Here is a 21144-nt window from a genome sequence, read left to right on the forward strand (position 1 = left end):
ATAAAATAAAATATTTGGGAGGTGTAGAAAATTAATATAGGACTGAGAAGATGAAGCAGCTCCATTGCTAAGGATTCATATTGCTCTGGCAGAGAACCCAAGTTCAGTTCGCAGCACCCATGTCAGGTGGCTCAAACTGCCTATGAGCCCAACTCCAGGGTATCTAACATCTTTCTGGTCTCTGCAGGCACGTGCACACATGTTCACATACCTGCAAACAGACACATAACTTTTAAAGTAAATAAATCCGTGTCAAGAGTTGATAGCTTTCTTTTTCACAGCAGACTGTGGCATAAGAACAAAGTGAAATGGCCAAAATGTTGATACTTGCATGGGGCTAATGGTTACAGGATTGATTTTTTTTCTTCTTTGGGTTTTATCTGTGCTTTCCAATTTCCCCCTAATAATACCTGTTATTTTTAGAAAAATGGAGTAAAAGTAGTAGAAGAATTAAATAATATTAATTCCTTGGCTCTCACCTGGGCTCCTTCTGCTGTTCCTGAATGATCTTTCTTCCTGGCCAGATATCACCCATCTGTGTCTGCTGAAGAAGGGACTGTCCCACTGTCTCTCTTTTATTTGCTTCAAAACAAAAGCATGGCAGGATAGTAATAAAGAGGCAAGGAAGGAAACAACTTTCAAAGCATCTCCCCCCAAACACACACTTGCACATGGGACAGAAATATCCTTTTATATTCCCACAAACTGGCTGAGCCCCAGGAGTTAAGTCACTACCAGAATACAGAATACAGTTGGATTTCCCACAAGCCTAGCTATTCCTGAGGTTAAGTCCTTCAGGGAACAGCCTCTGTTCTGGCACAATACCTGCAGGCTTACGGCGCAGGGACATCCTGATTATCTCACTGCCTGTTCGGTAAGCAAAGCGGTTTACTTTCTGGTCATAAAACCAATCTCCAGTTGCTTTCTTCAATTCTCTGGGGAAAATAAAATAAAATGTCAGATGTATTGTACTGGATGGTTTTGAGTGTCAACTTGACCCCGCTAGACTCATCAGAAAGGAATGAGCCTCAGTTGAGGAAAGCCCTCCATGAGATCCAGCTGTAAGGCATTTTCTCAATTAGTGATCAGTGGAGGAGGGCCCAGCCCAAATTGGGCGGTCCTGGATCCTATGAGATTCAGAGCAAATGAGGGAGGGGGAGCTACAGCTGGGATACAAAGTGAATAAACTGTAATTAATATAAAACATAAAAATAAAAACATTAAAAAACAAAAAGAGAGAGAAGGCAGGCTGAGAAGCTATGAGGAGCAAGTCTGCAAGCAGCACCTTGCCATGGCTTCTCCATCAGTTCCTGCCTCCAGGTTTCTGCCCTGTTTGAGTTCCTATCCTGACTTCCTTAATAATAAATAGCAATGTAGAAGTATATGGAATCTTTCCTCCCCAATTTGTTTTTTAGTCATGGTGTTTTGTCACAGCAATAGAAACCCTAAGACACGTCTTAATAATGACTCTTGCCATTCACCTAACAAAGTTAATGAGAAAAATTCACAGGAGAGTCCCACCGATCTCCCCTCTTTACTAGGCCATTAAGTGACACTCACATTTCCTTGGTGCACACCTTGCACCTCCAGGAACCATTGCTTTCCAGGATGCGGCAGTCTCGACACACTAAATGATTACAACCCGCACAAGTGTTGCTCTTGGGAATCAGGCGGCCCAGGCCTTCCTGGCACCTGGCACAGGTTCTGTCACTGTAGTGTTGGCTGCCCCTTTTGGCACCTTTTCTTTTTATCTCCAGTAGCTCATTCTTCAGTCGTCTGCCAAGACCCAAAAGAGAAGCACAAGTGGGTTCAGGATCTACACATGTTGAGGTAATGGTAGTCAGATCACTGGGTTCTGTAAAAGCAAAACCTCAAATCCCAACTAGACCCACTAAGCTTTAAAATCATATACATAATTCTCACAGTAGAATAAGCAACTGAAAAGCTTGGGTATCCTTGGTTGAAAACTTGGAAGTGCATACTATTTCTGGGACTCTTACCTAATCCTTTTCTCATCTGCTTTTCTGAGTTCTTCATCTCTTTGCAGAACACTGATGATCAAATCCCTTTCCATATCGGACAGAAAAGAGAGGTCTAGTATCTCTGACATGATGTCTTTACTCTTCTTTCTTCAAGACAACCTCGCAAGGAGAGTGAACAGAGCTGTCTAAAATAAAAGAGCAATTAATTCCATAAAGATGATTAAGTCCTGAATCACTGTAGAGCCCTAGAACCTCTCTCCAGGCTACCTTCTCTTTGAGTCAAGTTAAAGAGGCAAAGTAAAAGAACCTGCTATTTACTATTTCTATTTCAAACTTGAACCATGGCCTACAATTATTTTTCAAGAAATTACTCACAACTCTGGAGAGTGGCTGGGTTACTATGAATAAGCATCTTAGTCAAGAAATATCATAGAATAGCTAAGTCAAACTCTCCCACCACTATAGAGGTCTCAGTCATCCAACTTTTATTATTTCAAGTGTTCTTACCTCCCAATTTTATTAACTCAAATAATCAGGAAGGTGATCTCTGTATTAAAGGGTGCTAACCAGTTTCAGCTAAATTCTCCCTTCCTGACTGGGTCCTATGTTCCTGGAATTTAGTCAGCTTTCTAATAATGCTTCAAGAGATTCTACCACCCCCACTACCTCCCTAATAGCTGGTACTGGCCCTGCACTTGAGAACAGCTTCTCCCGTTTCCTGAACATTTGTTGAGTACCACACTGTGAAGTACTTTGCAAAGCACTGGAGATAGAGAGATGAGTGAACCATGGTCCGTACATTTCAGAAATTTACAGACACGAACACGGTACTTTGTGGTAACTGCTATCAAGGAATTAAGTTAAATCTACAGAAACCTAGAGAAGTATCTAATTCTGTATTACATAGACAGGGGAGAGGGGAAAGAAAGAATGAGACAAAGAAAGTGAATGCTATTTACATGTGAAGATTACAGAAGAAGTAGATTTTGCCTTATTGAAATAAGTATTGTTGTTTTTGTAGTGTGTGTATGTGTGTGTGTGTGTGTGCTTACCATGTGCATGCAGGTACAGGGGGATACCAGTAGAAGGCATCAGATCTCATAGATAGAGGTGGAGTTACAGGCAGTTGTAGCCACTTAACACAGGTGCTGAAAACATAACTAAAGTCCTATGGAAGAGTAATATGCATTCTTATTCATTGAGCCATTTCTCTAGCCCCATGAGTACATTTTTTGAAAAAAGAGAATGAAGTGAAAGATGGGATGGAGGCAACTTATATGCCTCTAAGTATTCTTGACTATGAAGAAGTTTATTAGTCATTACATACACAGTAGAATCCATCAAGTATCTTTCACAATGCCTTTTGATGTTAGGACATATGATGATGGGATCAATGCTGGAGATGTAGCTCAATTAAGAGAGGGCTTTCCTAGCATGTATGTGGCCCTGAGTTCACTCCCAGCAGCTTATCAACAAAGTGTGGTGTAATCCCAGAACTCTGGAGGCACAGACAGGAAGAGGAGACAGTTCAGGGCATCATTTGCTACAAAGAAAGTTTGAGGCCAGCCTAATTTATGAGTGCCTGTCTCAAAATATTAAAACCAAAATAATTAGTAAATGTATAAACAAGTTGAGCAATAAAAGAAACTTGACTTAAATGTCATATAAAGAACTGTATATCCAACAATAAATATTCTTCTCAAGCACACTTGGAATATTCTTCCCAAGAACTGATCATGTACTAGACTGTAATATAGTCTCAATAAATTTAAAAAAAATGTATTTTTTATCCAAACTACAATCTTTGACTTCAAGGAAATGAAATAAGAAGTTAATTTAAAAAGATAAGTGTAATGCTTTTTCAGCATCTAAGGAGATTATCATGTGGGATTTTCCCCTTTTGTTTACATAGTGGATTACATTGCTGGATTTCCATATACTGAACCACTGTTGCATGGCTGGGATAAAGCTTACATGGTCACGGTGGATGATATCTTTTATGTGTTCTTGGATTCAGTTTGCAAGAATTTAGTTCTAGAGTATTTTTGCGTCAGTGTTCATAGAGAAATAGGTCTGATGTTCTCTTTTTTGTTGGGTCTTTCTGTGGCATCATAGAATGAGTTTGGTAATGCTCCTTCTACTTCTATTCTGTGAAATCGTTTGAAGAGTATTGGAGTTAGCTCTTCTTTGAAGGTCTAATGCTGAGTTCTAATGGTAGAATTCTGCATTCAAACCATATCTGGCCCTGGGCTGCTTTTTTTTTTTTCAGGGAGACATCTATTTCCTTGGGGGATATAGGACTGTCTATTTACCTGATCTTGGTTTCATTTTGGTAAATGGAATCTGTCAAGAAAATTGTCCATTTTGTTTAGATTTTTTTTTCAAATATCTACTTTATTTAAAGTTCTTTTTTTTAATTCTTTATTAATTACACTTCATTCACTTTGTATCCCCCTTGTGGTTCCCTCCCTCCTCCCATCCCAATCCCTCCTTTCCTCCACCCTCTGCATGCATTCCCCTCCCCAAGTCCACTGATAGGGGAGGTCTTCTCAGGAGTGGCTGCATTGTCTTCTTCTGTGGCCTGATAAGGCTGCTTCCCCCTCAGGGGGAGGTAATTAAAGACCAGGAGGTAATCAGTTCCTGTCAGAGACAGTCCCTGTTCCTATTACAATGGAACCCACTTGGATACTGAATTGCCATGGGCTACATCTGTGCAGGGGTCTTAGGATATCTCCATGCACGGTCTTTGGTTGGAGTATCAGTCTCAGCAAAGACCCCTGTATTTTAAGTTCTTAAACTCCTCTACTTCTGTTCCATCCCCCTGATGTTAGATAGGCAGTTGATTGGTAGGGAAAGGAGCTGTATACCTCTTTTAGATACTTCTTGCTGATTAGGGTCATTGGGTTCTTTGGGGGATATACTAAACTCAGTCATCAGGATACCAGAAGTCCAGTCAAACAGCAAAGCAGCAAACCACAGCAGCAGCAGCAACAGCAACAGTAGTGGTACCACTCAGCAAAAACAGCCTAAGTCTGCCCAAACAGCCAGAGTCTGTTGAAGGGGAAAAGCCCTACCAAAGCTGTACAGAAAGTCCTCTGGAGCATTTCTCTATGCAAAAACCAACAAAGCATTCCATAAACAAAGCATAGAGATGGAAAAAAAAAAAACAAACAAACATCATCTCACTATCTGTGGGCTTCTATTTATTCCCTCTCAGAGTGCACACAAAGATGTTTTCCAGCTCACAAAAACTACCCCCCTGGAATGAGTTAGTTTTCAACTGACCAAAATCACATGCCTTTCAAATTTTGTGGTGTATACGCTTTTGAAATAACTTCTAATGATTCTTTGAATTTCCTCACAGTGTTTGTCTTTATGTTCCACTTTTCACATCTGATTTTGCCGATTTTGATAGTTACTCTCTCCCCTTGGTTAGTTTGGCTAAGGGTTTGTCTATCTTGTTGATTTTCCCAAAGAACCAGCTCTTTGTTTCATAATTCATTGACTTGATTTATTTGTTTCTAATTTCTTGATTGCACGTCTGACTTTGATTATTCCCAATCATCTACTCCCCTTGGGTATGTCTGCTTCTTTTTTTTTCTCCCTAGGGCTTTTAGTTTTGCCATTAAGTTGCTTGCATGAGCTGTCTCAAACTTCTTTTTGAAGGCACTTAATGCTATGAACTTTCCTCTTAGCACTGCTTTCATTGTGTCCCATAATTTTGGGTAAGTTGTGCCTTCATTTTCATTGCATTTTAGGAAGTCTCTAATGTCTTTTTTCCATTTCTTCGCTGACACTAAATAAAGAGTTATTTAATTTCCATGTATATGTAGATTTTTTGTTATTTCTGTTGTTGCTGAGGTCTAGTTTTAGGCCATGGATTATTTCAATATTCTTGTATCTTTTGAGGCTTGCTTTGTGTCCAACTATGTGGCAAATTTTGGAGAAGGTTCTGTGGGTTGCTGAGAAGAAGGTACACTCATTTTGAGTTTGGGTGAAAAGTACTGTAGACATCTATTAGGTCCATTTGATTTATGACCTCTTTAATTATCATTATTTCCCTATTTAGCTTCTGTCTAGATGATATGTCCTCTGTCCATTGGTGAGATTGGAGTGTTGAAGTCTCCCACTCTTTTATTCTCATAAGCTCTTTACTTCTTTTTTTAATTAAATTTTTATTTTTATACTAATGACAGTTTATTCACTTTGTATCCTCACTGTACCTCCCTCCCTCATTCCCTCCCAACCCCACCCTCTTTCCATCTTGTCTACCCATGCCCCTCCCCCAGTCCACTGATGGGGGAGTCCTCTTCCCATTCCATCTGATCCTAGTCTATCAGTTCTCATCAGGACTGGCTGCATTGTCTTCCTCTGTGGCTTGGTAAGGCTGCACCCCCCCTTAGGGGGAGGTGATCAAAGAGCAGGCCAATCAGTTCATATCAGAGACAGTGCCTGCTCTCATTACTATGGAACCCACTTGGACACTGAGCTGCCATGAGCTACATCTGTGCAGGGGTTCTAGGTTATCTCCATGAATGGACATTGGTTGGAGTATCTGTCTCAGAAAATATCCCTGTGTCCAGAATTTCTTTCTCTCCTTGTGGCGCTCCTGTCCCCTCCAGGTCTTTCTATCTCCTTCTTCTTTCATAAGATTCTCTGCACTCTGCCCAAAGTTTTGCTATGAGTCTCAGCATCTGCTTTGATACACTGTTGGGTAGAGTCTTTCAGAGGCCCTCTGAGGTAGGCTTCTGTCCTGTTCCCTGTTTTCACTCTCATCTGATTTCCTTCCTGTTTGCCTTTATGAGTGAGGATTTATCATCTTACCCAGGGCCCTCCTTCTTGCTTAGCTTCTTTAGGTGTACAGATTTTATTATGTTTATCCCCTATAATATGTCTAATATTCACTTATAAGTGAGTATGTACTAAGTATGTCATTTTGCTTCTGTAATACCTCACTCAGGATGATCTTTTCTCGTTCCATCTATTTGCATGCAAATTTCATGATTTCCTTGTTTTTAATTGCTGAGTAGTATTCCATTGTGTGAATATACCACAATTTCTGTATCCATTCCCCCATTGAGGGACATCTGGGTTGTTTCCAGCTTCTGCCTATTACAAATAAAGCTGGTATGAAGAATGGCTGAGCAAATGTCCTTGTTATATACTTGAGCATATTTTGGATATATGCCTAGGAGTGGTATAGCTGGATCTTGAGGTAGCACTATTCCTAATTGTCTGAGAAAGAGCCAGATTAATTTCCAAAGTGGTTGTACAAGTTTACATTCCCACCAGCAATGGAGGAGGGCTCCCATTTCTGTAACTTGAGTTTTTGATCCTAGTCATTCTGATGGGTATAAGGTGAAATCTCAGGGTATTTTTGATTTGCATTTCCCTGATGACTAAGGATATTGAGCATTTCTTTAAGTATTTCTCTGCCATTCAATATTCCTCTGTTGAGAATTTTCTGTTTAGCTCTGTACTCCATTTTTTAATTGGATTACTTGATTTGTTACATTTTACCTTCTTAAGTTCTAGAATATATCTAGAATATATAATTCTAGATATTAGCCCTCTGTCAGATATAGGGTAAGTGAAGATCCTTACCCAATCCTTTGCTTTACAGAAGCTTTTCAGTTTCATAAGGTCCCATTCATTGATTGTTGATCTCAGAGCCTGTGCTGTTGGTGTTATGTTCAGGAAGTTGTCTCCTGTGCCAATGAGTTTTAAAACACATAAAATGGCTGGGTGTGGTGGTATACACGTGTAATCATAGCACTTGGAGAGACAGAGGCAGACAGATCTCTGTGAGCTGAAGACAGCCTGGTCCACAAAGTGAGTCCAGGACAGCCAAGGTTACACAGAGAAACTCTGCCCCTCCCCACAAAAAAATTAACCCACAAAATTCTTACAGTTATATGAACACAGAGATGCTGTGAATCACCTTTTTTTAAGCCTCACTATTGTAACACTTAGCTATTCCAACCCATATATCATCACTTTATATATATATGCATCCATACTTTCAGATTGTATTACATCTTGGAAAATGTTCATTTTCATTTAAAGAATATGTGTTGATCATGAGCTAAACTCTAGCTAGACTATATATTATGCTTTAGCTTTCTTTTAATAAGAAATTGCACTGATAGCCTTTTATAAAACAGAAGATTTTCTGAAAACCTGACCCATACTCAAATGTTGAAGTAATATTAAATATTTTTCTAACTTACAAATGCTAATTATATGATGTGTTTATATGTCAACTCTAAATGGATTAACAGTCATTTCCCACCAAAGGATAATGAACAATTTTGGTAAAAATTAATATCTAACTAAGCATAAAGGAGGGAACTAGATTCTTTCAAAATATGGTAGTTTATCCACGAAGCCCCGAATTAAATTACTCTTGCTAAGCCAATGTTTGTATAGTATAAATAGACACTGATTTGTTATATGAGATATACATTACCAGATTACAGATTCTGTATGCATTTGTAAAGTTATTTTGAGGTGATTTTGTTATGTCAAACAAGTAATGTAATAGTGCCTACACATTTGAAAGATGACAAGTAGAACTGTGCTGGGTCATAATCATTGAGAGTTAGCAAATGGCATGCCTAATGACTTTCAAGATGAAGTAACAAAGATTGTACGTTATTGTATGGGAAGACAATAAAATGGGAAAATACATGAAACAATAAAATGGGAAAACACATGAAACAATAGTGTTCGAGACACTGAATATTACTTAATACAAGGCTGTAATCTCTGTGAGATGGGGATAAATGAGGTGAGACTTTTTATTTTTCTAGCTTACTGTCTTGAGAGAGTATTCAGACCAAAGTACAGAGGAGAAAACCAGGAAAAGCCCGCTAAGCTTCCCACATTGAGAAGGCTGTGAACCTGAACAAACCTTAGGTGACCAGAGTTATCAAGACAGAACATGTGATAGAAAACTGTAAAGACAGACCCTCAATCACTTACACATGGCCTCCCTCAAGTATTTAGCAAAGGACCAAATGTTACACGGCATCCCTATGATGAAATTATCCAGACCAGAGGAAAGTCCCACCTGAAAAAGATTCAAAAGCACTGTGCCTATCATTCCAATAAAACCAGAAACACCGTCTATGTTCACATCCATACTGTAAAATATCATGACCAGACACCAGTGGCTCCAGACCTAAGTCTTATTATTTCAGTAGTGGGGAATAATTATGCCTTCATTATGCAATGCTATGATCCTACCTATCAAATATAACCAGAAAAACTTGAAAGGCTCAATCAACTTTCAAGTGCTTCCAAACAGCCTAAGTGAATCCCAAAATAGAGCTCAAGAATGTTTATGAAGCAATCCAATTAAAAAATGGTGTACAAAATTGGAACGGAAGAGGTCAAATATTCACTATTTGCAGATGATATGATAGTATACAAGAGCGATCCCAAAAATTCAACCTTCATCTGATAAACACCTTCAGCAAAGTGGCTGGATACAAAATTAACTCAAAAAAATCAGAAGCCCTCCAGTATACCAAAGACAAAAAGGCCAAGAAAGAAATTAGTGAAACAAAACCCTTCACAATAGCCACTAATAACATGAGGTACCTTGGTGTGACTCTAACCAAGCAAGTGAAAGACCTGTTTGAGAAAAACTTCAAGTCTCTGAAGAAAGAAATTGAAGAAGATATCAGAAGATAGAAAGAACTCCCGTGCTCATGGGAAAAATGGCTATTCTGCCATAAGCAATCTACAGATTCAATTCAATTCCCATCAAAATACCAACACAATTCTTTATATACCTTGAGAAAAAAATTATCAACTTCATATAGAGAAAGAAAAAACCCTGAATTTCCAAAACGATCCTGTATAACAACAGATTACCTGGAGGCATCTCCATCTCTGATCTCAAGCCGTACTACAGAGCAATAGTAATAAAAACTGCATGGTATTGGCACAGAAACAGAATAGTGGATCAATGGAACCTAATAGAAGACCCAGAAATAAACCCACACAACTATGGATACTTGATTTTTGGCAAAGAAGCCAAATAGTTACTATGGCTGCTTTCCATGTGAAAAGTTAAGTGGGAATTTGGAAGTTGTAAAAGAAAAGACTGAATTCAAAACTAGAAATATAAAACAATAACGTTGGCAAATCAAACATACACAACATGACAGTAACAACAGATTTGACATTGTAGTTGAAAGATAATTAGCATTAAGATACAATAATATACAAAATGATGCACAGCAAGAAAAACGTGAGACAAAACCAACATAATGAGTTGCAAGACAACTCCAAGCTGTCTGGTATATATGTAAAGAATAATCAATGAAAGTAGGAACACTGAAAAAAATCAGAAAACTAATTAATAACATTTAAAAAATACTATGATTTAGACTTAGATCTTCAAGAAACCATATCATAAGCCAAATTTTTGTTTAAAATCACCGCTCTTGGTACATTGAATACTGATACACAGATATTATGGTGAAAGTACATCAATTATTTAAAACAACTGTAAAAATAGTGGAACAATGTCTGGTAAGATGGCTCACTAGGTAAAGGCATTTATCACAGAAGCCTGACTACCCTCTGGGGATTGAGTTCAATCCCCAGAGCTCAAGTCAAAAGCCAGATGTAGTGGTACACATCTGCAATTCTGATGCCAATATAGCAGGCAGAAGTCTAAAAATTGAGCTACCCTAGGGTAGGCACTGTGTAGCATAGCAAAAACCCCCTAAAAGAAAAAAGATAGATGGTGAGAACCAACTCCCACACATGACTCCTCCATATAAGCTATGGTATTTGCATGCCCACAGTCACACAAACTTCTCTCTCTCTCTCTCTCTCTCTCTCTCTCTCTCACTCTCTCTCTCTTTCTCTGTCTCTCCTTTGCCCTCCTCCCCCACCATCATATTAATATAAGAAAAGCGTTTAAAATCACTGCTTTCATCAAATGAATACAAATGGTATCACTTTTAATAAATGCTAAAGCCTTCTTCACAGTACTTATCTTTCATTCTTATTTGTAGTTTTGTACATGCTTCATAATATGCTATTAGTAGAGCACTAAATAAATGCACACATTTTAAGGGTTAAAAATGAAATAATACGGGTAAGGAATCAAAAATCTTGAAAAGCTACTTACAGGAGAATTGAAGGAAACCATTCTTACAAACTACCTTCTTTAGTTTTCTGGATATGCTTGTATATAGACATGCAAGAAACTAAGAAATGGTAAATTGGTTAACCTGGGACACAGAATGCAGCATAGAAATTTGTGCAGTCTTAAGGCACATGCCAAAGTGGGCTCTATTAACTGTCACCAAGAAAATGACAGTATTTGAAATAGACTATTTTAAATCACCATCACAATTGATAGTTATTATATATTATGAAATTCCAAAACATGGGTGAAAGACAGCTCTTAAGGCTTTGAAAAAACCCAGCCACCCATGTGGGTTTACTTATTTGACAATCTTAAAGTAAGGGAGTTGAATTTAGAGCATGGTGAAATGAAAAAGAAAACAGAGGATGTGGTCAATCACTAGAACTTAAAACAAACAAAACCAAACCACATCACATAGAGAAGAAAGCTTTCATGGGACACTCATGAAGCTGAGATAGAAGAATCACAACTTCAAGGACAACCTAAGCTACACAGCACACCTGCATCTCGAAAAATTAAGGCAAAGAAAAGAGGGTGGATATGAAAGGAGATGCAGGAGGGAAGGAAAGAGGGATGGAATGGGAAAGGGGTAGGAGAAATAGGATAACATAGAAAGAGGGTGAAGAAAAACAAGCAAGCTAGCTTCTAGGGAGTCAATGCTTCCAAAAATCACAACTAGATACTCCTACACACAAAGGCACTGGCTGAAATATAATGTCCTTATTGGATACTATGTTGGTTGTTGTATCAACTGTTCCATTTAGGGTTATGTCCTTCCTAGAAGTGTTTAATAAATATATTCATGGAAATAAATGTCTTAGCTATCTGTTATGAGGGCAGTGACAATATCTGGAGGACATCTACCAAAAGCACTGTCACAATTAAAATCTATGAATATTCAACCCCCTTCAACCTTCTAGATTTGTAAGCATAAATTAATCTAGCCCCACAGATTTTTCCATGAGACCCATCCTCTACTATTCTAGTAGTTACCTCTGAATACTTGTATGATTTCTACTTTTGGCCCTAGATTGGAGCTCTGAATTCTGCAATGGGTACAAAATGTTCACTAATTAGGATGGCTAACTATATTTTAAGAACTATGAAAGCTAACTAAGGATAATTGAATAAAGCATAGCCCATGACCACAAAGATCACAAAGTCAGAGAAACAGACACTTGATCATTTAAAAAATAAGCAAAAGAGAGTCCAAGATGGCTGCGACCAGAGTGCATTGTATTTGATGGGCACAAGATCCAAAACACCGAAATGGGTGAGTGGAGGGGCAGCTGAAGCCAGAACATTGACATTGAGGCTTCCTGGGCAAAAGGGAACAACCTGTGAGCTAGGCCAGTTTGGATCCAGGTCACCCATGGACATCTCCAGGGATTGAGAGTGGATAATATTCAACCTACCTGTACTTCCCCTGGCCCCAAGCACAGGCCTCCCTGCTTGGTGGAGGCTGCAGTGGTTGTTCCAAGCATGACCCTCCATGTTCCTTGACTGAGACAGCAGAGACGGCAGCAGTACAGGCCTCCCAGGTCTGCAGCTGCAGTGGGGCAGCAGCTAGTCCAAACAGGAGCCTCCATGCTAGGTGACTGAGACAGCATAGGTGTCTGCCCCAAGTACCATTGTCCATTGGCCAAACAGTGGACACCACTGAACTTACGGATCTCATACACTCTCAATTGCCCTTGCAGGCCCAAATCTAAGAACAGAGAACAGGGGGATCCCCTGTGCTTTTCAATTAGGCCTGCGAGCCAGTGAGTGTGCCTTCAAGTGGATGCATGCAGAGCCCCAGATCCAGGATACCTCTATGCTAGCATCCAAACATATCTGATCGCTCCCAATCACACCCCCACTGTGTGTAACACAGGGATGTGTGGGACAATGCTCTCAACATTAAAGACCCTGTTTTGTGGGTCTACCTGTGATGACCAAGTAAACAATTCCAGGAGCCCAGACAGATCTAAATACCAGCAAGACAGTATGACAGACCTGTAAGCCACAGAGGTATTCAGAGCACCTGTGTATACTCATTGGACATGCAAACAGCGCCAGCAAGGTACATAGCCATGAACAGCACCAACACCCTTTCTGACCTTAAGCTCCTCCATCCCAGGCATCTACATGCACTTCACCCTGTCATTCAAGGCACACTTCCATGCTCACACCCATGCTTGGGCACATGCGCCTGCGACCTTCCTCCCTTAGCTACAGCTGAAACACCAACATCCACATTTGAATAGAGAGATCTCTCTCATCCTCCTGTAGAATACTCCAGACACCAGAGACACACTGATGCAATCTGAAGTACAGACTCCAAGAACAAACAGCGAAGGTTACAGATAAGCAGATGGCTAGACGTGAGAATAAGACCACATCCAACAAAAATCAGGACATCATGGATTCAGCAGTAACCCCAAAAATCAAATGATATTTTAACTCATCTGAAACACAGGAAAATGATCACAAATATATGCTTATCCTTTTATTAGAAGCACATAAAGAGGAAACGAACAAAGCTCTCAAAGAAATACAGGCAAATATAGCCAAACAAAAAGAGGCACATGTAGAGGCACAAGTAGAGGCATATAGAGAGGAAATAAACATAAAAAAATAGAGGCCATCATGGAAAGACAGGAATCCACATTCAAACAGGTGAAGGAAGTAGTTCAAGACATGAAAACAGAATTAGAATCAATAAGAAAACACAAACAGAGAAAACCCTAGACCTGGAGAACTTAGAGAAAAGATCAGGAACCACAAAGGTAACCATCACCAACAGAATACAAGAGATGAAAGAAAGAACCTCAGGAGGTGAAGATACTATTGCACATACTGTACAAGATACAGATGCACAAATTGTTTCTCTCAAACAAACACTAAAACTAGAAAAGTTCCAAACATAAAACATCCAAGAAATCAAGGATGCCATGAAAGAACGAAATCTAAGAATAATAGGAATAGACAAAAAAGAAGATTGCAAGCTCCAAGGTCCAGAAAATATTTTCAAGAAAATCATAGAAGAAAATTTTCCCAACTTCAAGAAAAGAGATGTCCATTAACATACAAGAGGCCTACAGAATACCAAAGAGACTAGACCAGAAAAGAAACTCTACATGACACATAATACTCAAAACACTAAACGTACATAACAAAGAAAAATATTAAAAGCAGTAAGGAAAAAAGGCCAACTAACATATAAAAGTAGACCTATCAGAATCACACTAGACTTCTCAACAGAAACAGCCAGAAGGGCCTGGGCAGATGTCATGCACATTCTAAGAGACCACAGATGCCAACACAGACTTCTAAACCGAGAAAAGCTATCAATCAACATTCAGGAAGAAAACAAAATATTCCACGACATAACTAAACTTAAACAGTATGTACACAGCAACCCAGTCCTACAAAAGATACTAGTAGGAAAACTCAAATCCAATGAAATCAACTACACCAAAGAAAACAGAGTACATAGATAAAATAACAACAACAACAACAAAAGAATTAAAGAAAACAAGCACTTTAACATTCATTGGTCACTATTATCTATCAAAATCAATGGATTCAATTCTCCAATTAGAAGAAAGAAAATGGTTTCGGGAACAGTATTCAACATTCTGTTCCATCCAAGAAAAACACCTTTGCAACAAAGAAAAAACACTACCTCAGAGTAAAGGGCTCGCATAATGTTTTTTAAGCAAACGGACCCAGAAAACAAGCTGGAGTAGCTAGCTAATAAAATAGACTTTCAACCAAAATTAATCAAAAAAGATGAGGAGGGGCACTTCATTCTCATCAAAGGAAAAAATCCACCAAGAGGACATCACAATCCTCAACATCTATGCCCCAAATAAAAGAGCACCTGCATTTGTAAATGGAACATTATTAAAGCTTAAATCACACATCGATCTCCAACACATTAATAGTAGGAGATTTCAACACCCCTCTCTCACCAAGGGACATATCATCTAGACAGAAGCTAAACAGGGAAATAATGATACTTACAAGGTCCTAAATCAAATGGACCTAATAGATGTTGACAGAACTTTTCATCCAAACTCAAAAGAGTATACCTTATTTTCAGCACCTCATGGAACCTTCTCAATAATTGACTATAGAGTTGGGCACAAAGGAAGTCTCAACAGATATAAGAAGATCGAAGTAATCATTTATATCCTATCAGATCACTATGGCATAAAAGTAGACCTAAACAACAACAGAAATAATAAAAAGCCTACATATACATAGAAATTAAAAAAAAAATCTCTACTCAGTCACAACTGCATCAGTGAAGAAATGAAAAAAAGAAATTAGAGATTTCCTAAAATGCAATGAAAATGAAGGCACAACTTACCCAAACGTATGGGACACAATGAAAGCAATGCTAAGAGGAAAGTTCATAGCACTAAGTGCCTCCTGTAAAAAGTCGAGACATCTCATACAAGAACTTAATGACACAGCTAAAAGCCTTCAAAGAAGAGCTAACACCAATATTCTGTCAACTATTACATAAAATAGAAACAGAAGGAGCATTACATAAACCACACAAAGACCCAACAAAAAAAGAGAACTTCGATAACCTAGAACCCCTGCACAGATGTAGCCCATGGCAGTTCAGTGTCCAAGTGGGTTACATAGTAATGGGAAGATGGACTGCCTCTGACATAATCTGATTGGCCTGCTCTTTGATCACCTCCCCGTGAGGGGGGAGCAGCCTTACCAGGCAATAGAAGAGGACAATGCAGCCACTTTTGATGAGAACTGATAGACTAAGATCAGAAAGGAGAGGAGAACCTCCCCTATCAGTGGACTTGGGGAGTGCATGCAGAAAGGGGAGGGAAGGTGGGATCGGGAGGGGAGAAGGGAGGGGCTTATGGGGGATACAAAATGAATAAAGTGTAATTTATAAAAAAAATTAAAAAAATAATAAATAAATAAATAAATCTTAAAAAAGAGAACTTCAGACCTATCTCTCTAATGAACATTGATGCAAAAATAATCAATAAAATACTTGCAAACCGAATAAAAAAAACCATAAACCCTCATCCAACATAACCAAGTAGGCTTCATCCCAGGCATGCATGGATGGTTTGATATAAGGAAATCCAACAATGTAATCCACCATATAAACAAACTGAAGGAGAAAAACCACATGATAATCTCCTTAGATGCCAAAAGAGCATTTGAAAAAAATTCCTACAACCATTTATGTTTAAAGTCTTGGAGAGATCAGGGATACAAGGCACATTCTTAAACATAGTAAATATAATATACAGCAAGCCAATAGCCAACATCAAACTAAACGGAGAGAAAATTATATCATCCCCAGTGAAATCAGGGACAAGGCAAGGCTGCCCAATCTCTCCATATCTCTTTCACCTAGTACTTGAACTCCTAGCTAGGGCAATAAGACAACTAAAGGAAATCAAGAGGACACGAATCAGGAAGGAAGAAGTCAAACTATCACTATTAGCAGATGATATGATTGTATACATGAGTGACCCCAAAAATTCTACCAGAGAAAATCCTTCAGCTGATAAACGCCTTCAGCAAAGTAGCTGGATACAAAATCAACTCAAAAAATTCAGTAGCCCTCTTGTTGAGAAAAGAAAAAAGTGACCAAAAAAAAAAATTAGGGAAACTACACCCTTCACAATAGCCACTAATAATATAAAGTACCTTGGTGTGACTCTAACCAAGCAAGTGAAAGACCTGTTTGAAAAAAATTTCAAGTCTCTGAAGAAAGAAATTGAAGAAGGTATCAGAGGATGGAAAGATCTCCATTTTCAAAGATTGGTAGGATTAACATAGTGAAAATGGCCATCATGCCAAAAGCAATTTACAGATTCAATGCAGTTCCCATCAAAATACCAACAAGATTCTTTACAGACCTTGAAAGAATAATTCTCAACTACATATGGAAAAACAAAAAGCCCAGAATTGCTAAAACAATCCTGTACAACAACAGATCATCCTGAGGTATCTCCATTCCTGATCTCTAGCTGTACTATAGAGCAATAGTAATAAAAACTGCATGGTACTGGCATAGAACCAGAATAGTGGATCAATGGAATTGAATAGAAGACCCTGAAATAAATCCACACACCTAGGGTTACTTGATTTTTGATAATGAAGCCAAAATCATACAATGGAAAAAGACAGCATCTTCAAAAAATGGTGCTGGTCTAACTGGGTATCTACATGTGGAATATGCAAATAAATCCATATTTATCACCCTGCACAAAACTAAAGTCCAAGTGGATCAAAGATCTCAACATAAAGCCAGACACACTAAACCTGTTAGAAGAAAGAATGGGGAAGAGCCTTGAACTCATTGGCACAGGAGACAACTTCCTGAACAGAACACCAACAGCACAGGCTCTAAGAGCAACAATCAATAAATGGGACCTCATGAAACTGAAAAGTTTCTGTAAAGCAAAGGACACTGTCATCAGAACAAAACAACAGCCTACAGACTGGGAAAGGATCTTCACCAACCCTATTTCTGACAGAGGGCTAATATCCAGAATATATAAAGAACTCAAGAAGTTAAATAGCAACAAATCAAGTAATCCAACTAAAAAAATGGGGTACAGAGCTAAACAGAGTTCTCTATAAAAGAACACTGAGTGGCCTAGAAACACTTAAGAAATGCTCAACATCCTTAGTCATCAGGGAAATGCAAATCAAAACAACTTTGAGATTTCACCTTACATCCATCAGAATAGCTAGGTTAAAAACTCAAGTGAGAACACTTGCTGGAGAGGATATGGAGAAAGGGGACCCTTCTCCATTGCTGGTGGGAATGTAAACTTGTACAACCTCTTTGGAAATCAATCTGGCACTTTCTCAGACAATTAGGAATAATGCTACCTCAGGTTCCAGCTATACCACTCCTTAGGTATATATGCGAAATATACTGAAGTACACAACAAGAACTTTTGCTCAACCATGTTCATAGCAGCTTTATTCGTAATAGCCAGAATCTGGAAACAACCCAGATGTCCATCAACAGAGGAATGGATACAGAAATTGTGGTACATTTACACAACACAATACTACTCAGCAATCAAAACAAGAAAATCATAAAATTTGCAGGCAAATAGATGGAAGTAGAAAAGATCATCCTGGATGAGGTATCCCAGAAGCAGAAAGACATACATGGTATATACTCACTTATAAGTGAATATTAAACATATAACACAGGATAAACATACTAAAATCTGTACACCTAATGAAGCTAAGCGAGAAGTAGGACCTTGGGTAAGATCATTAATCCTCATTCAGAAAGGCGAACAGGGTAAACATCAGAAGATGGAGAAAGCTTTGAACAGGATAGGAGTCTACCACAGAGGGCCTCTGAAAGACTCTACCCAGCAGGGTGTCAAATCAGATGCTGTGACTCATAGTCAAACTTTGGGCAGAGTGCAGGGAATATTTTGAAAGAAGGGGGAGATAGAAAGATCTGGGGGGGGGACAGGAGCTCCACAAGGAGAGCAACAGAAACAAGAAATCTGGGCCCAGGGGTCTTTTCTTAGACTGATTTTCCAACCAAGGACCATGCACTGAGATAATATAGAACCGCTGCACAGATGTAGCTCATGACAGCTCAGTGGGTTCCCTAGTAATGGGAACAGGAACTGTCTCCGATGTGAACTCAGTGGCTGGCTCTTTGATCACTTCCCTCTGAGGGGTTAGCAGCCTTACCAGGTCACAGAGGAAGACAATGCAGTCAGTCCTGGTGAAAACTGATAAGCTAGTGTCAGATGCAAGGGGAGGAGGACCTCCCCTAACAGTGCACTTAGAGAGGGGCATGGGAGGAGATAAGGGAGGGAATTGGGGTTGGGGCTACATCTGGGGAACCATGTGAGTAAACTGAGATTAATAAATAAATAAATTTAAAAAATAAAAATAAGCAAAAATATGTGCATAGTGGGTACATAATGCTGTTCTTAGTAGCCACGTATTTTAAATTAAATCCTAAGGTCAAATGCAGGATAACTTCCCATGAACTGTTGTCCAGGGATCCCCCAGAGCTTCCCCTAAATATGGTCATTGCTCTTGGTTGCCCAGTAGAATCAGAAAAGTCACTGTTGCTGAAGACACTATGTACTTTGTGTAACTAAGCTGGATGAATTAGAAGCTTCCTCTCCAGTAGATAGCATTAATAGTGTTGGGATGTGCTAAGCAGGCTCCTGAGTGAAAAACCCATCAACAGTCTGACCCAGCTGTGAATTCTCTGTGATTCATTGATGACTTGCCAGGCAAGATATGTCCACTGGTGGAATAGCAGCATGGCTATTCAGGGCATAACTAACCACTTTCCAGGTTTTAGTTGAGGCCTACTCCATGTTAAGAAATTCATGCCTAGTACTGTAAATCTGATCAAAAGCCTATAGATGGAGCGACCACAGGTGTTAGTGAGGAATATAATACTGATATTTTGTTAAATACATGTAACTAAACCATCTCCTAAATATTTATGTTTATACCCATGGATTAGTGCTACTCTCACCCAGGATCAGAGAAGTTTCTTTTTTGCAATGGGTGATGGTTAATGAAGACTTATATGTTTCTAAAGTGCGCAGAAGAAATGAGGGTTAAGTGCTCAGCCCTAAATGCGACAACTCTACCATTGCCTCTGAGCCCCGGAAGAAGGGGTAGAAAAGTTGAAAGAGTCAGAAGATTAGGAAGAGTATTATGAAAAATTATCTTCTAGATATGATATAGTCACTGCCATCATTTACACACAGCAGTTGTGGCTACCATTACAAAGTATGCAGAAAGAAGTAATAATAAATGAAAATAAGAAGGAAATTAGTGTGGGGAAATAAGGGAATTAGTAGGGGTGGGAGAGGAACAACACATAGTAATGGTTAAATATTATCACAATACATTGTACACATATATAAAATTATCAATAATTTCAAAATTAAATAAAGTCTCTAAAGTCTAAAAAATGAGCACACACACACACAAACATACACAGAAATACATGCATATGATAGCATGAGAATACTAAGTTGAAGCCTCTAACCAAGCTTGGGGAAAAGGGGACTAGAAAGATAATTATCAGCAGGAAATGAAATGAATGTATGTAACTTTAATGGGTAGCAGCTGGTTTACCAGACGAGGGTTTTCCATCAAGAGGAAAAAGCATGGAGGCATAAAGCAACATGCTATTACAAGCACTATAATGATAATGCCTGACAAATTATAAAGGGAGGGTGTCAAAGGGCCAGAAGGTCTACAGGAGCTTGGCACATTATGCACAGATGCTTTGCTAGTTACCTTTTGACATCAGGACACATTGAAGTGTTTCAAATAAGGCAAAGACATTTTAGAGCACTCAAACAGTTGTAAAGAACATTGATTTGAGAAGTGTGTGACGTAAATCCCAGGAGAACATGACAAGAAGCAAGTTTAAGAGTACAGAAGTGATAGAAAGGGAACAGAGAAAATTGCAAAGGTAACACAGAAGTAAAAACTGCGAATGTCCTATAACATAGAAAGAGCCTCTCCCATGAGAACTTGGAGTTCTTTCTGATGGACTAGATTTCTAATCAACAACAACATAGCATACACAGTAGTTAAAAGTAGTGGATCTGAAACCAGGCTGCCTATGTTCAAATTATATCTTCATGACATTTTAATATCTATGAACATGGCAAAAAGTTACTTGAACTCTCTGAGTCTAAGTTTTCCCACTTGAAAGAATGGCAATTATGAGACTTCCTGCCAGGGGCTGTGAGTATTCATCATGAGTAAAAGACATAGCATAGTGTCTGGCCTAGAATAAAAAAAAAACTGATATTGTTAGCTGCTTAGTTTTAATTATTATTAATTATATGCTTTGGAAAATATATGAGCATATGGCTGTTTTGACATCTTTCTATGAAATTTGAGAAATCTAATCAGTGTTCTTGCCCAGATGGAAAGTTGCCCATACCTCTCTGCATGGATGTAGACTTGTAAGCATAAATA

The 21144-nt window shown here is 38.8% G+C and overlaps 1 protein-coding gene across 2 annotated transcripts in view; it reads right to left on the reverse strand.

The window, feature by feature from the left end:
• Sytl4 (synaptotagmin like 4) overlaps positions 1-21144 on the reverse strand; it is a 59620-nt gene that overhangs the window by 25968 nt on the left and 12508 nt on the right. For both annotated transcript variants that reach the window (XM_055608334.1, XM_055608333.1), the window contains exons 2-5: positions 2001-2167; positions 1561-1776; positions 826-935; positions 480-582 (exon numbers count right to left, since the gene is read on the reverse strand). In XM_055608334.1, the coding sequence (XP_055464309.1) occupies positions 480-582; positions 826-935; positions 1561-1776; positions 2001-2110 (539 nt within the window). In that variant the 5' untranslated portion in view covers positions 2111-2167. The remainder of the gene's footprint in view (positions 1-479; positions 583-825; positions 936-1560; positions 1777-2000; positions 2168-21144) is intronic.

This window comes from Psammomys obesus, unplaced genomic scaffold, assembly GCF_907164565.1.
Source record: "Psammomys obesus unplaced genomic scaffold, mPsaObe1.curated_primary_1811, whole genome shotgun sequence".
Lineage (NCBI taxonomy): Eukaryota > Metazoa > Chordata > Mammalia > Rodentia > Muridae > Psammomys > Psammomys obesus.